At 42.1% G+C, this 17462-nt stretch overlaps 1 protein-coding gene across 2 annotated transcripts in view; it reads left to right on the top strand.

Annotated features, from left to right (window-relative positions):
- Positions 1-17462, top strand: part of PHLDB2 (pleckstrin homology like domain family B member 2) — an 88202-nt gene that overhangs the window by 16728 nt on the left and 54012 nt on the right. For both annotated transcript variants that reach the window (XM_047100085.1, XM_047100086.1), the window contains exons 2-4: positions 6116-6478; positions 11888-12031; positions 13057-13194. In XM_047100085.1, coding sequence (XP_046956041.1) covers positions 6116-6478; positions 11888-12031; positions 13057-13194 — 645 coding nt within the window. The remainder of the gene's footprint in view (positions 1-6115; positions 6479-11887; positions 12032-13056; positions 13195-17462) is intronic.

Raw genomic sequence — 17462 nt, 5'->3', positions numbered from 1 at the left:
ATCAAACCCAGTGTTGGGCTCCATGCTGAGCATGGAGACTATTTAAGATTCTCTCTCTCTCTCTCTCTCTCTCTCTCTCCCTCCCTCTGCCCTCTCCCGCACTCATGCATTCTCTCTCTCTAACAAAAAAAAATGTTTTTTTAATAATAATAATACCAAGGCAATGTTCTGGAAATGTGAAGGCCAGTTGCAAGGTCAAAGGACTCTGTCTCCGCATAAGACTGCCCTCTCTTCTGACACCAAGCACAAACTGAGAGACTCCCAGAAACCACCGACAGGTTCATTAACTCACTAGAAGGTCTCACAGAACCCACTGAAAGCTATTAAAGTCAGGATTATCACTTATTACAGGATTATCATTTATTTATTATCTTTATCTACGATAAAGGATCAGCCAGGGAAGAGATGCAGAGTCAGGAGGTTCCAAATGCGAAACTTCTACTGCCCTCTCCCTGTGGAACTGGGAGTATTAGTCTACCTGCATTGGTGCGTGACAATACACATGGAGAATTGGCAGCCAGGGAAAACTTCCCGAGCTTCAGTGCCCAGGATTTTTATTAGGACTTCATCATGTAGGCATGACCGATTGATGGGTTGTCCACTTGGTTAATCTTATCTCCAGGTTGACTGATATCACATGCCTCCCAGCGCCCCCCCCCCCAAAAAAAATCACATGGTTGTCTTTCTGGAGTGGCCAGCCCTCACCCTGAGAGCAATTATCAGGAGTGTCCAACCTGATGCTAAACAAAGACAATCTTATCAGGTATGACATAAAGTACCTTCCAGAAGCCAACAGCAAAGGCCTGACCTCTCTCTGGGCCAGGCCCATTCTTAATGACACAAAAAATAAATGAGCTGCCTTTAGTAGGATCCCTGAGGCTCTCATCTCTAACTTTTGGGCCCATTACCTGCTTGAAATTAAGCAAGGCTTATCAGTCATAATGGGCTTCTGTGGAGAAAACGAAAGAAAAAAATCTCTCTCTCAGGCTTAAAACAACATGGATCTGTTTCTCCTTCACTCTCCATGGCCAGCAAGGGTTGAATGAGGTCTCTGCTCCACATTTCCTTGCTCAGGGTCCAAGTTCATGGAGCCAGCACCATCTGGAGTGCCACTCTGCCATGGCATAGCAAGACATGTAATGAATCATGCACTGGCTGTCCAGGCAGAAGTGACACACGTTGCTCCTCACACTTCGTTGGCCAATGCAAGTTTGGTGATCATATGTGGTGTAGGGGTGGGGAATTGAAAAGCCATTTTACCCTATGTCCAAAAAGATGAGAATTGATCATAATTGCCCCAGTTACTACCCCAAGGGATTTATCTCTAAAAACCAATAGACTCACATAAAAGACTTTTAACCATTGCTTCTGTTTTTTACCTCCTGATTGTCCCGCCTGAGACATCAGAATGTGTTCATGGAATCCTGGAAATTCTGCTTCCTTGTGGTCAGCTCCATCTCATTCTGCCATCCACTTTTAGGCCAGGGCCACTGACTCTTGCTGGTGTTTCATTTAGGGTTTTTGGTATTTGCTAAGTCCTGATACAAAGAGGAAGTTGACCCAGTTCCCTGCGTGTACCTCGTCCTTCTTCCTCCAAAGAATCCCGTCTCTCTAGCCGCAGAATAGTTGCTAATCCCTGAGCATACTGTGTTATTCCATGCTCTATGCCTTTGTGCATATGGTTCCTTTATGGAAATGCCCATCCCAAGGTACCTGGGTGGCTCAGTCGGTTGAGCATCCGACTCTTGGTTTTGGCTCAGGTCATGATCTCACGGTTCATGGGATTGAGCTCCTCGTTGGGCTCTGTGCTGACAGCATGGAGCCTGCTTGGGATTCTCTCTCTTCCTCTCTGCCTGCCCCTCCCCTACTTGTGTGTGTGCTCTCTCTTTCTCTCAAAATAAATAAATAAACATTAAAAAAAGAAAGAAAGAAATGCCCGGCCCATGCCACTGTCCAACACCTCACACAGACTCATATTTATCCCAAGGACTCAACTCAAATTTGTCTTCCTGGAATTTTTGTCTACTACTTCCTTATATGTGAATCTATTGGTTTTCTGTAAAGCTCCTTTACCACCCTTTGCTTTAATTGACCATTTGTGCCTTTTGCTAAGGATGTAAAGGTAGACATGCTGTCTCTTTCCATGTGTGTATCCACATTAATGGCCAGAGAGTAACTTCATAGGTCTTTATTGAATCTCTGGGGCTAACAGGAGAGAGAAGTATGGCCCATACAGAGCAGTTATAGTAGGTCCTCTTAAGAAAAAATACCTTCTTTCAATTAAATTATTTCTAACCACTAAAAGTTGACCCTTTCTTTTATATAACAAGTGACCCGACATAGTTACCTATAACGGAAGGAATTTAGTAAAGATTTCAGCTGTGCTTGGGTATCAGCAACTGGTTTTTTGCACAGTTTGTTTGTGCATTACACTTACAGTCCTGTGGCCTAGACTGGCTGCTGTTGGTTACCAGGAGATGGATGGGGTTGGCAGATGGACGAGGTCCCTGATGGAGGGCTGTGAGCTGCACTGAGGCATTGCCAGACATGTTCCTCTGACAAAGAAAGAAAGCTCTGAGGTCAAAACACATTCAGTCTGCCACTTTTTTTTTTTCTAATTGCCGAGGGAAAGAATTGCATACCGTTTTCTTCAGGTATATATTTTAAGATCCTGTGCCCCCATTCCAAGCGTTCTGTAATATATGCAGTATGTGGAGAGGAGGAAAGGAAAACAGTGAGGGAGATTAAAAAAAATGTATTTAAAATAATTTGACTCAAATGACCTACTTTCCAAGCCCATAACACCAATGTTTTGTGCCAATCAGAATCAGATGCATAGGCCGTGCACAAACGGCTTCTCAGAAGAATGCACAGCAGAATGCTGATTGGGAGATGTGGGCAGGAACTGGACATCTTCAAGAGGGTGGCCCTCCCAACTTGGCAGGTGGCCAGGTGAAGCATCAGATGAAATGGAGTTTTAGGTAGGGGGCCACTCATCTCATTGCCAGTCCCTGGTGGTACTTGACGTTCCAGCATAATTCTGAACAGTGCCCTGTTTGGGTGTCAAAAGTGTCCTGGTCTGGAATGGGCACCCTGGTTTTAGGTCCCCCAGAATGGAGAATATTGGAGTGATGGGTGGGAAGCAGGAAGACTCCAGAGTGAAGAGGGCTCAGGGGAGAATTATTTTATGAGCGTACATTCTGTACAGGGTTTTCCTTAAAAGGCTTCATATAGTGCTTTCCGAAATGCCTCGCAGACTCTCTTCTGACGCACTTCTCGACATCAGTTTATTTTTCTTCGGTGCAGCTTTCATGGGGCCAGTGTGTCTCAGCACAGCCTGGATTTCTTTTAGACTCACGGGCAGCAGGACCGCATGTGTGTGTGACTCAAGCCTGGACAGATTGGCTGTGAACGGGGTGATAAGAATAGAGAGAAGCGCATACCAGTAGACCACACTTCCTGTGCACAAGCTTTTGAATACTGCATTTCACTGTCTGAAATAGCATTCATCTTAAGGCTGGGATCATTTATTCCCCGTGGAATTAAGCAATAGCACTGGCAGCAAAAGCAACTATTTTGGGAAGGAGATGTGGGAGGAATTTTGCCGTGTCTGACAGGCTAGGCAGAAATACCCTTCGTGCTTTTGAAGACCACGCCGTTCGCCAAAGCCCCGGTAAATGGGAATTGACGACTTTCAGATAATCCCACATGTAAGTAATGTCCAGGCTAATGTACACACACTGTGATCTGTAAAGGTCAGTAAAGACTGAGTTTAGATGCTTCAACTTAAGTCCCCCAAATGGCAGAAAGAAGAACTTTTCTTTGGAGATGAGCAGTAGCTTCTAACGCAGATGCTGTTGAGAAGGGTTAAACTATAACACCTCGTTCCTGTCCCTCTCTTGACATATGCCCTAGAACGTTGTTTTTTGCAAATTCCCATGTAAACGTTTCTCGATTGTTGAAGGGGTTTCAAATAAGGCAATGAGGGCTGTGCCCCCCCCACACTCCCTCCCCATAAAGCTGAGGTGGGTAGGGCTTGGCAGCCGGTGGCAGCTGCAGAGATAAATAAACACCGGGCTCCTGGATGGGCAGGATGCAGGAGCGCGTGGGAAGAGGTTGTGCGGCTATGAGTACCTTACGTGGGACGAGGCCATGAGGACGGAGCTGCAGCTGGAGACCAGAAGTTCAGTCAGTGAAAGGGAGGTGGGGGCTTAGAGGAGCCAGTTTAATCGTCCTTTTGATCAAGCTATTGTATTTGCGGGGGCTGGGGGGGAGCATACTTTTTAGAGGACGGGTAAAAGCCAGATACGACTTAAATTTTTCTGTCTTGTCACTTAATTCATGTATTTTAATGGAAACCAGGGAATTATGTTGGTCTGTTCCAATTTAACTTTTCTATTAGATGGTCCTTCAACTAGTAAAGAGCTGACTGCCAGAATTTTGTCTTTATAAATTAGCTGCCATTAGAAAGTGAAAATAGCAGCCCAGTGTTACTTTAAAATGTTCTATTTTGTTACTGATAGCCAGTTTGGAAAATGTTTATCTATGGAAGGCTTCCGAATTCTGTCTTCAATGTGGTACATATAACCACAACAGGGTTTTTGTTGTTGTTGTTGTTGTTGTTGTTGTTGTTATTTTATCATTTTTCTTTTCACTTTGGCCTTGGAATTATTGTGGGAGGCAAAGATGTTGAGGTTCCCCACCCCAAAGAGTGCTATCCAGGCTTATGATAAGCATCTCATAAATTATATCCTATGCCTCACAAACATATAAGTGAATTTGCTTAAAGTCAAACACATCAATATCTACTTGTTTTGCATGGGAAACTTGGTGAAGGGTCAGTAGTGGTATTGTTATAGATATTAATGGCCTGTATATTGATTTTTTTAAGTTTATTTATTTATTTTGAGAAAGAGAGAGTATGTGCAGGGCAGGGACAGAGCGAGAGCAAGAGAGAGAGAGAGAGAGAGAGAGAGAATCCCAAGCGGGCTGACTTGTCAGTGTGGAGCCCAATGCAGGACTTGAACCCACGAACCATGAGATCATGACCTGAGCCAAAACCAAGAGTCAGACGCTTAACCGACTGAGCCAGACACCCCTTATATTGATTTTTGTAAGCAAGTGAACTATCATTTTATTTTTCAGTTAACTGAACCAAAGATGTAATGGTATCAGAATCTGAAATACCTTGATGTCTTTCTATCTGGACTTGACATGAAAAGTTTTTCATTTTTATGCAACATTTCTACTTCTTTATAATTTTATTTTGTCTTGATTTTTATTTTGTGTTTATTTATTTATTTTGAGAGAGAGAGAGCATAAGTGGGGGAGGAACGGGGTGGGGGGAGAGGGAATCCCAAGCAGACTCTGCACTGACAGAGCCCTATGTGGGGCTTGAACCCACGAACCATGAGATCATGACCTGAGCTGAAGTCAAGAGTTAGATGCTTAACCAACTGAGCCACCCAGGTGTCCCTCTACTTCTTTATAATTTTAATTACTCATGTGAGAAAATGGTGGAAAATACCTTTATCTTGTGAGAAGACATAAGAAAAGTATTGAAAAATTTGAAGCATGTCAAGAAAAAAATATTGAAAAAATTTCAAAAAAAATTATATTTTAAATTAAAAGATCCTCTAAGTAGTATTCGTCTTTTTGTGCATCTATTTGTCTAGGATGTTAGAGAATTAATTTTAAGTGCAAGTGTTAAGTTGGCTAATATGTTAGAGGCAGAGAGATAGAAATGGAAGGAGGGTGGAGATTTTTTAAAAAGGAGACTGAGGGGCACCTGGGTGGCTCGTGTGGGCAGCCGACTCTTAATTTCGGTTCAAGTCATGATCTCGCCATTCCTGAGTTCGAGCCCTGCATTGGGATCCAGGCTGACAGTGCGGAGACTGTGTGGGATTCCCTCTCTCTCTCTCTCTCCCTCTCTCTCTCTCCTCTCTCCTCTCATGCACATGCTCTGTCTATGTGAGTAAATAAGTAAATGAGTAAACTTAAAAATGGATTTACCTGTGGGATGAAATTGCCAGTGGTCCCAGCCTCTTCAGTCTTTTTATGTGTGATTGTCTGCATTCTCACACACTCACTGACCTTCCCGTCTTCTGTGTTCTAGGAGAGACAGCGTCTGGAGACGATCCTCAGTCTCTGTGCTGAATACACAAAGCCCGACAGTCGCTTGTCCACTGGCACCACCGTGGCAGATGTGCAGAAAATCAATAAGGAGCTCGAGAAGCTGCAGCTCTCTGATGAGGAGTCTGTGTTTGAAGAAGCCGTGATGAGCCCTGAAACCAGATACAGGTGCCACCAGAAAGGCTCTCTCCAAGAGACGGACTTGGCGGTCTTCGGGGGCATTGGTCAGAGCAGCGCCAGCTTCCTTTCCTCCAGGAGCATCAGGAATGAGGACCTGCTCAGGGACCTCACGTCTGCCTTCCTGAAACCTTCCAACGAGTCCGCTTATCTTAGTATCCTACCGAAGGTAAAGGCTACAGAGCAAGAAAGACCAGGATTTAGGGCCTGGGGCTCTGCATCTGCATTGGCCTAGAGACTAGAGGTTTTACCGTGCTTGTTTTCCAAAATGTTTTCAGTGAAGCTTCCATTTAAGAGGTAATTAGCTAAACAATGTGCAGCAGATTAGGGTGTTTAGTGTGAAGTAACAAATTTGCACTGTAAAAAACGTAGCTGTACAGAAAAGTAAGAAGAAGGAAGTTTCTCTTTTCTCTGCCCTCTCCCAGTTGTACACCTGAGAGATAAACACAAAGTATCTTACCTGCCTTCTTAATATTTCTGTGCATATACAAAGCCCCATGTTATAGGTACAGATGTACAGATACACATAGCGTTCTGGTCTTTCTTTCCTCACTAAATGTCTTACACATCTTTGTGTTTCAGTACACACAGCTCTGCCTCATTCTTTTCAACAGCTGAATAGTATTCTCTTGTTTGGAAATACTAGTTATTTTATTATTTTTTTTTAAGTGTATTTGAGATAGACAGAGCACGAGTGGGGGAGGGGCAGAGAGAGAGGGAGAGAGAGAATCCCAAGCAGGCTCCATGCTGTCATCATGGAGCCTGATGCAAGGCTCTCACCCACGAAACTGAGAGATCATGACCTGAGCTGAAACCAAGAATCAGACACTTAACCGACTAGCCACCCAGGCACCCCTGGAAATACTATTTAAATTGTTTTCTACTTTTTTTATTAATAAAACCTATATGCAGCAAATATTCTAGTATGTGTGTGTATATATATATATATATGTATATATATATATATACACACACACACACACACACATATATATAGATGTATAGATAGGTAGATAGATAATCTATACAGATATATCTATACAGATATATATATATATATATACCTGTATATATGTCTATATATATATTTGCACCACTGTGCAAATGTATCTGCAAGATCACTTACTAAAATTGAAATTAATGGATGAAAGAGTTTGCATATTATTCATGTTAGTCAATTATTCCAAATTATCCTCTGAAAAGACTGTATATTTCCAGGCGACGCTTTTGCTAACAGTTTATGGGCATCCCTTGCTCTTCATACACTTGCCAAGGCTGTATATTATCAAAATTCTTCAATTGGCCTGATTAATTGGTGTTTAATTTGCTTGTCTTTAATTATGCATGAAGTTGGGCATCTTTTCATATTTTAGTTGTTAAGTTGTATTTTGACCCACTTCTTCACGTTCTTCACTCATTTTTAAAAATTGTCTTGTTTTTACTAAGTAGTGAGAGTTATAAGAAAATTAGTCTCTTATCATGAGTGGTCTTCCCCTTGACTTTACTCCTGATATTTTTTAGATATATAAGAGTTTAAGATTCACAGTTAGTCATAATTATTACTTAGTCTCCTGGCTGTATATTGATTTTAAAATGTCTTCTGAATTTGAGGATTTCTTAAATGGAATCGAAGGAGAATCTTCTGGTGTTACTTTTTTCACATAAGTTAGGAATCTTTTTTCAATGAAATTAAAAATTGTCCTATGTCTTTTCTAGAAAGGTCATAAGAGAGCTGTAATAAGATATATATTTTATCGGAATAAAATAAACACACAAAAAGTGGTAATAAGGAGGAAAAAACAGAAACCATAATCACAAGAATTTACTTAGTTAAATAGACAGGATTAGGTTATTAAGTAACTCTGATCATTAAGTTCAATTCTGAGATTCATGGCAATTATGGCCAAAGGATCAAAAACAAAAAAGATATATCAGTTAAATTTTTGTTATAAGAGGGACACAAACCGGTTAAGAGAAAGACGTCATCATGATCCCTAATTCTGGAGGTAGTTTATCACATGGAGTATAGTTCAGGGGGAATTGGTGTGTTTGTTTTGTCTTTGGCCACAACAAGACTTTTTCAGTGTTCCTAGTTAGCAGTCCACATCTACCTTCTGAGTCCCTTCCTCATCTGCATTAGGACTCGGAAATGTGCAATCCTTCTTTCTCCTGATGACCACATTGACCTTCCTCATTCTCAGTGGAGAGCAGTTCTGAATAGGACATCTGTCTCTATTGCCAGAATGTTTTAACTGTTAGAAACTAGGATCTGGGGGGCAAATCAAAAGTCGTTTGTGTTCAGGCAAAGTAAATGGCCCACCGTTTGAAGACTTGAGCTGTTTTCATCAACCACTGGGTTTTCTTTGAAGTCCGTGGCTTCCTTTACATTTAAAATCCTTTCCCATTTCTTCCATCATGGACAGCTGCCAGATTTTTGTTAAAACAGTAAGCTGTGTGTGTCTCTCTCTAAGGACAGTCTTTAGGGAGACAGGTTTCCTCCTGAAGAGGGCTGTGACAAGAAAGCTGCTGGTGTGTAAATGGGCGGATCATGGCAGATGTTTTTAATTGCTCAAATATGCTTTTGTGGAAAAGGAGGCCTCTGAAGCTTCCAGCAGCCTCCGTTGTGGCAAGACATATAAGACCGTGCATCCTTTCGAGACAGGAAATATCAAAGGCACCTCTGGTTACAGGCAACAGCTTAGACAGGCAGCAAGTGAGGGGGATGAGTTCCAAGGAGGGAGGTTTGCATTTATTACTTTTTGGAGACAGATATATGTTACTTCAAGACAACAGACAGAAGAATGCTTTCTTAAAAGTCCTGCCCATTTGTTTTGGACGCTTTTCTCTTAGTCATCTGCTCGCTGAATTCCTGGCTTAGCAAAGGACAGTGTTTGTTATTAATCGATCTAAGGATGAGTGGAGAAGAATGTGAAAACACTCTAAGCTGCTTTAAGGAAATGAAGATTTTAATGATATTTAGGAAACCTGAGATTTACCATTCTGGAACTTGTTTTACCTAACACTTAAAGATACCGATGACCTTAGAAATAGGCTAATTTTAACTGGCTTTTGTGAACTTGTCTTCCTCCCCCTGAGGTGAAAGCTGAGAGTAGCTCTCTCTTCTTTCTCCCTTTCTTCCTGTCATGTTGAGATGGGATTGGCGCACGGCACCGTGTACGTCTGTGCATGGCATCATGACCTGACCCACACATATTGTGACATGATTACCACAAGTTTAGCTAACATCCATCACCTCATTTAGTTATTTGAGAAAAAAATGTTATTTTTCCTCGAGAACTTTTTCATTCTTCTCTTTTTAGTAATCATTCTGTCTACAGTGGACAACCCTCACACTTGTAACTTCCTCTGGTTGCAAGAAGTTTCTAGGAAGAGATGGGGGGGGGAGGGGGGAAGGCAGCTGCAAAGTGTCTTGTTCCTACTCTCCCTCCCCTTTCTCTGTGGAGGCCAGGTTACCTCAAAGAAGGGATATTTAGAGATGTTCATACATGTGTAAACAATATTTTCATCCCATTCTATCACAAACCATTCAGAGTTTTAGAATGCCTTTGGAAGCTATTGCCTTTTTATAAATAACAAAAAGAACAACCGTTTCCTAGAGAGCATTTATTGCTATAAACAGCCTCCCGAGTTGTCTGTTATCAAATATGCCGATGGTGATAAATTTTTTAGAAACTTTCAGTTAGACATTTATAATTGCCACTGTTCTCTTTCTTCACCCACTGCTTGCTTAGAAAGTTTGTAGTTATGCAGATTGCTCAGTTTTTGTTTTCTCCTAATGCTTTACTTCCACCAAGTGAGAGAGATATTTTTAAACCCTGTTGGCGGTTGAAACCTAATATGAAATGTTGACCCAACAGGATACTGGCCTTCTTGAGGCTTTCCTGCTAGGATTACACGTCAGTGATTTCGGAATGCCATTCACTGTTACAGGCGTCCCTCACGCCCTAAAACGGGCACCTGAGTATTAGGACAATGAAATTCATTGTCTGTGATCAAAAAAGGTCAGCAGTTGTTTTATTAATTGGTAAAATGCTGCATTGAAGATGGCCATTAAAGGGCTAAATGTTAAAGCTTGGAAGGTCCGCATACCTCTGCGAATCAACCGGAGATACTGTGGCATTTCAATTGTTTAATCTCTGTGAGGAGCAGTGAAGTAGGGTAAAGAATAAAGAATATGAATAAAGAATATGACATGATGGCTATCTTCCTAAAGTTATTTTTAAGATCATTAAATAAATGAACTTAGCACGGCATACCAAATGTTAATGATCTCTTTGGTTAGTATGAATATTCTTTGTACCGATTTATGAGTAATTTTCAATAATTTACTTATGGAGGCTGCTGTTTTCACTGTGCAATTGTGAAATTGTTTGATGATTGACTTACTAATGAAAAGAAATTATTTCTTTTTCAAAGAGAGATAGAAATTAAGTAAATAATGTGCCAATCCCCCAGCACCCCTTGACCTACAGAGAGACTGATCTCTATCAGGTGGTATCTAGGGTGACTAATCGGAAACTCCTGAAAGAAGAGGCTATTTTCAATTCACTCTACTCTCTTCATAAAACAATAGGCAGTCCCATTTTGGCTAAATGTGTATGATCTAAAATATTTCTTTATTTCCTGGGCATTTGTTGTAACTCTGTTACACCTATGGGGTGTAAGTATGCCCTCTCTTACTTAATTTCTTTCCTGACTTTCACTTTCCTTTCCAAGGGAACACAGGTTTTTCTGTGAAGTGGTTTTATAAATGATAACCAGTGTGCTGTTTTGTGTCATAAAAGCCCATCGGCCCCAGGGAGTGTCTTAAACATTAGACGTGAAGAAAGTAGTGTAGGATAAAGACAGTAAGTAGTGTGTGAGCACAAGTGAAACATGACTTTATATTAAGTGTGTAGTTTTTAGTCATGGGAGTCACTAAAGTAACGAGGTCTTGTACTGTCATGGTTTTTCACTTCATGGAACATTTCGGTGAAATGGGCCAAGTGTATCGTGTCCTCACTTTTCCACCATGTGTTGGAAAAGAAACAAATCAACCTGAATACTCATCTGCAGATAAGCCTAGTAGTGGGACGCAGTAGTGAGGCTGGAGATTGGAGAGACCATTGTAGGAGATGTGCTCACTTGGAGACGGGAGAGAATATGGGGCTTGGCGTGAGGGTAGCAGCCTGTTCGAGAGATCCCTGAGGAAGATGTCAAAAGTCTTGTCTAGCTCTAGTTCTAGTTCTTTGCCATGCCAAACTTTCTCTATAACCTTAGAGCAGTCACTGTAATTTCTATGGACCACAACCTCCTCATCTGTAAAATCTCTTAGTTATTTCAGCTTTAAAACGATATGAATTGGTAAATTTAAGTTGGTTTGTATGAGGTAACTTAAGAACCTTACTGCTGGGGATCTGTGAGAAAATGCACGATTCCAATTGAACAATCACAAGGATGCTTTTAGAATTCCAAGAGGCACAGAGACTGTGAAACACTAGACTTACTACTGGTTTATAAATTGGGAAATTCTGGAGTGGAAATGTGAATAGCCCTTTTCTGTGTTGATTAATTGCAGACCCCAGAGGGTATAAACGAAGAACAAAGGATTCAGGAGTTGGCAGCAATGGAAGAGACCCGGATAGCAATTCTCAATAACCTCGAGGAACTTGAACAAAAAATCAAAGATATAAATGACCAGATGGATGAATCTTCCAGAGAGGTATAAACCAGGGTTTGACTTTTTACCCTTCTCTTTTTTCCTCTCTTTCCTTCAGCTTAAAAATATTACTACCTCTTAGGGCATAGGCTTTGGAAGCAGAATACATAGAAATCAACATGAGTTAACATTTTTTTTTCAGTGAGTCCTGTATAGGGTAAAAATACCTTTTTTAAAATATTTCCTTTTTCCTTGCCTTTTTTTTTAAGTCAGATGAAACAAACATATGAAGCCATTTTTAACGAACTCTGGGTATAACCAATTTTGTCTTAACTAGTGTATGCTTTCTGACTTTCTACATGCAGATCTCAGCTGAGGTCCCATATATTTAGGTATCCAAGTTCAAATCCAACAAACACTTTCTGAATATGCTCACTATGCGTTGGACATCATGTTGGTACACAGGGGGATTTGCATATGAATCAGTCCTTGACCTCGCTTCTGGGCTTTGTAGACCAGAGAGGAAACAGACACATGGTCTATTACTGTATCTCCATGGAGCAAGAAGGAACAAATGATTCTGCCTAGCATGTTTATACTCACAGATGATGCAGATAGCTATAAGTAGAAGGGTACTGCTCACCTGTCATCTTATACACAGCCCTTGGGTGCCCCTCCTGCTGACATTGCTAAGAATGCATTGCTTGCATGCTGACTGGGTGTAATTTTCACCTCCCATGCTCTGTGGACAAAGAAAGACAAGGCTGCTCCCAAGATGGTTCGTGCTTGAGCCTGAATCTGAGCAAATCGGCAAAATATTATTGAGAAGTAAGCAGAAGAGGGGTTATAGTAGAAAAATTAAATGATAGGTAGATTTCTTAGTGAATATATTGTGGGCTCACCAGCTTCCTTACGTAGGAATTTCGAATCTCAACTGGACTCTCAGAACTGTTCTCTAAGGCACCAAAGTCCGGCTGATAACATAGTACTTTTTGAAATTTGTAGCCGTTAAAAATGCATCTCTAACGTGGGGTGTTGAGAATCTCTCTGAAAGTGAAACACCTCTGAGCTTTGTTTTGTGTCCCCAGTTGGATATGGAATGTGCTCTTTTGGACGGAGAACAGAAATCTGAAACAACTGAACTTATGAAAGAGAAGGAGATTTTGGATCATCTAAACCGGAAAATAGCCGAACTGGAAAAGAACATTGTCGGTGAAAAGACCAAGGTAAAAGAAAAGTATATTTGAATGCAATCTTTATGAGTAATATGGTGGTTCTATTTGTTTGAATTTAAATGTCATATGAATTCCCTTGGTTTTGGATTTGTGTGTCATGCTCCTACAGACAGTAGTACCAGAGGAAAGTCTTAAGATGAGGTAAGTTCTTCCCAAAGAACCGTCAGGGACTGAGCAGCAGGTGCTAAGGGAGTAGAGCCCATGAAACTTTCGAGCTGATAGGAAAGCTTCTCCTACTTGAGATGAGTGACTTAATTGCTTTTTTCCAACAGCCTTGCTGCTCTTCTGATTGTGCTGTGTTTTTTTTAAAAATGGTTTTAGTATACTAAACTTCTTAACCACTGGTATCCTATAGGGGATGACTTAAGCATATTTGAATACGGTTGTCTTTTTTTTTTTTTTTGTCATTTTTCTGGTTGTTATTTTCTCTGGGAAATAGTTTACTTACTCTCCTACCACATTTGGAGTCAGTGATGGCTAAACTAAGCCTAAAATTAAAAAATGAAATTCCGATTTAGGAAAGAGAAAGCAAACGAACTTTAACACGTTTTTTTCTTTTTTCCTTGCTCACCATCTTCTTTACTAAGCCGAGAAAAAGACAAAAAATTCCGTTTGAGCAAGTTCTAGTAGGCAAAGATTTCTATGTGGAAGGATTTCTGCTGAATGCGGCTTCCTTTTTTAGGCTCTTCTTTGTTTGAGACCTATAAATAAGGGCATTTGATCTTGGTGCCAGAGAATGAGCTCAAAGTGATATTGTCAGAAATTGATGTCAGACTAAAAGCTGCACATCAATTTCTTGGTTGCCTGCTTGTCAAGATTAACTACACAGCTTTTTCACATTAAGTTTTATGTATGTTCCTTCAAGCTCCAGGCTTTGAAACAGTAAAGAATCCATTTGGGTAGGTGGCATGTATGTCTTTAAAAGCTCAAAACCAAGTCAAAGGATTAATTGTCTAGATCTGCACTTAAGGAGGATGATGCTTTTCAAAGATTCTGCCCTGATACAGCAAGGAACAGTGGGAAGCAGTAGATGTGTTTGTTTGGGGTGCTTATTAGTATTTTACTAATTATGTCATACTGGAAAACTCATGGGACATAGGATAGGGTATCATGTTATCTATGAGCCTCTCTGCCTTCCCCATCCATGTAGCATGTGGTTATTTATCTTTGTGCAGCCCACATGTGGCACGGCCCGCAAATTCTGTTTGTCTCCATCATTAGCATGAGACAGAAAAGTGAAGCAAGTCGGGTTAATGCTTAACCCCACTTCCCAGGGAAAGTTGTGTCGTATTCTGTGGCCCTCAGGGCATAGCAGACCTCCAGGAACACGGGCAGAAACAAGAAAGGAGGCCATCTCCATCCTTCCTATTATTGTGTTGGTAAGCCTGACAGACGCTCTGCATAGGAGAGGGGACAGTGGAGGCTTCAAGTGTGGGATTGGCCCTTGCAGCTGTTGGGGGATTCATTAGTCTTAGAAAGTTGGATTATTGTCTGTCATCACACGATGTGAAAAATGGCAGAAACTGGCTTTGGGATTCCAGAGAAGGATGAGGGAAGTGGAAACAGACCGGGTGAGATGATGTTATACATACTTTTGACAACCAAAGTCAAATAGAGACTCAGCACCACTTGGCAGCATTACTGTGTTTTTCAAAGAAACTTAAACCATTTTATGACATGGCTATTTCATTCTTTTACTCTACTCAAACCTCTGGTCCATTTTCCTCCCGCTGAGATGACTTCACCACCTACTTCCCTGAGAAACCAGATGTATCCCATCCCTTCAAGCTAAGGAGGGTTCCCTCTTCCCCTCAAAGATAAGTGCCTTAAAGGTCAGTTCTTGTACCCTATCACTCCATTGTGAGCCCTCTTCCTCACTTCCTGATTTACCATTCCCCCAGATGCAGTTGGCTGAGGCCCCCACTATTCTGTCAGGTTTGTGCCTGTTAAGACTCCTGAAGCCCTAGGTGCCGCCCACCTCACTGCATGCTTTTTAGTCCTCTTGTGATCAGACTTCCTGAGCAGCATTCAAGACAGGGGACAAACCTGTGTCCTTGCCCTGGCCCCTCCCCGCCCCACCCCTTGGCCTCTGGGTGCCCCCTCTTCTGGTATTCCTTGTCTTTCTCTTATTCATTGTCTCTGACTTTTCCAACTGAGTTCCCTTTGCTTGTCCCTCTGCCTCTATACAACCAGTTGTTAGAGTGTTTGTCTCTGAGCTGAACCCTCTTCTCTTGTAGCCTCACATTCTTTTATAGCCACGCTTCCCATCACCTGTATATGCTGGTGACTGTCGAGTGTATGTCTTTAGCCTACAACCCTTTTCTGAACTTCTGACTCCTATCCAGCAGCCTACCCGACATCTACACTCAGAAATTTCACAGCTATTGCCAAGTGAACACTCATAATGAACTCTTGATCCTTCCCCTTGTCTTCCAAATCCCTCCCTCCCCGGCCACCCACCCACCCCTGCCTCCCCCCCCCACACACACACCGACCCCCACCCTGGCCTCCCCCAGTCCTCTTCTTCCTCCAGTTTTCCCAGTCTGGGCGATGGCATATAGAGCCACCTCTAGGTCCAAATAGAAACCTGGAGGCAGATCTTGACACTTCTTTTTCTCCATCACCCTCACATTATAGTGATTCCAGAAAGAGTTCCCAATTACTTCAACCTCTCAGCATCTCCTCTAACAGCCTTCTCTTCTAAACCATCAGAATCTCTTCTTTAGTTAACATTCCATTTGCTTTCCTTTAGTTCCTTCTCTTCACAGCAGTGAGAGTGATCTTTAAAAATACAGAAATTGGGTCATGGTGCACCTGGGTGGCTCAGTCAGTTAAGCATCTGACTCTTGATTTCAGCTCAAGTCATGATCCATGGTGAGCGTGGAGCCTGCTTGGGATTCTTTCACTCCCTCTCTGCCCCTCTCTCATTCGCTCTAGATAGATAAATAAATAAATAAGTAAATAAGTAAATAAGTAAATAAATAAATATTAGATCATATCATTCTGATTTGTGTTCCAGCATATTTTATATAAATCTTAATTCCTGAGCTGGCGTGGGCCTTTTTGTCATTTTCCCCTCCTTCATATGATGTGCACGGTGGCCTTCTTTCTATTTGTTTAGACAGCCATCCTCCCCCACTTCCTGCCAGATCTGTTTCCTTGCAGATCTGTTTCCCATGCCTGGAATTCCCTGCCCCATATTCCATATCTTGTCGGTTCTGTCCTTCAGGGCTTAGGTTCATTGTTAGCTTTTCAGAAAAGCCCTTTCAGGCTGTTCCAGTCCGGAGTGTGTTCTCCCTGTTGTTCTTTTAGTCCTTTTACAAATCACATTTCATAATTCACATTTGCTTTGGGCTTGCGAGGTATTGATCTCCCTCTCTAGCCTGTGAAATAGAGCAAGGCCCCGCTAGCCACTGTTTACCCAGCTTACGGGACATGTTAGAATACCACCCAGCATGCGTTGGGAATAGTGTCCCTGCGTCTCCTGCTAACAGTGAGTCCAGGCTGGGCCTTAACAGAAACACAGGGCCAAACACCTGCTCCAGAGCTACGCGCTGCCAAGTTCAGGCCATCTGGGATGGTCTGCTTATGTGCACATGCCAGTGGACTTCTAGTCAGGCTGCCAGTGGGGCCCGAGTGTAAGACAGAAGGAGGAAGTGGCCTTTGCCCTTTTGGATCTCGTTTCCTTTTCTACACACCTGTTGCTGCTGTCAGACATAAACTGTGGAATGAGAAAACCAAAACCTGAAAAGATATCCCTGCCAAGCAAGCTCTGCTTCAGATGTTGATGGCACATCCTGTGAGCCTGGTCCTAGTGTTTTGGAGACAAGGCCTGGGGCCATAGGAAGAAGGCTTAATAACACCTCAGATTTCAAACACTGGTGTGAAATTATCGACATCGTTTCCTTGGCGATCGAGGCCAGTCTTTACTATTGTCTCTTACCTGCTTTGGGGACTGTGATTCTGTGTTACCTATTTGGTATAAATGAATGTACAGGTATCACTCGCTGCGAAAGTTCACGTTATGCCACTTCACGTTTGTGCGAGACCTCCATTAGTGCCTGTTTTCACTAACTCAAAGGAACCACAAGAGGATTTGCGCTTTTATGAAAAAAGGCAGGAGGTGAAAACAGACTTCAGGTGTGTACCGCGCTCAGCGTTTACCCCGCAGGAAGCAGCAGTCAGAGTGGCGCCCCCAGGCGCCCTCCCCGGGAACTACAGCAGCCTCTTAGCATCAAGCCCCCACCGCCTGACCATTT

This window comes from Lynx rufus, unplaced genomic scaffold (genome assembly GCF_022079265.1).
Source record: "Lynx rufus isolate CCGP_SWC_20201006 ecotype Redwood Valley unplaced genomic scaffold, mLynRuf1.p SCAF_5, whole genome shotgun sequence".
NCBI lineage: Eukaryota > Metazoa > Chordata > Mammalia > Carnivora > Felidae > Lynx > Lynx rufus.
The sequence above is the reverse complement of the archived record's forward strand: the minus strand, read 5'-3'. Positions and strand labels throughout refer to the sequence as shown.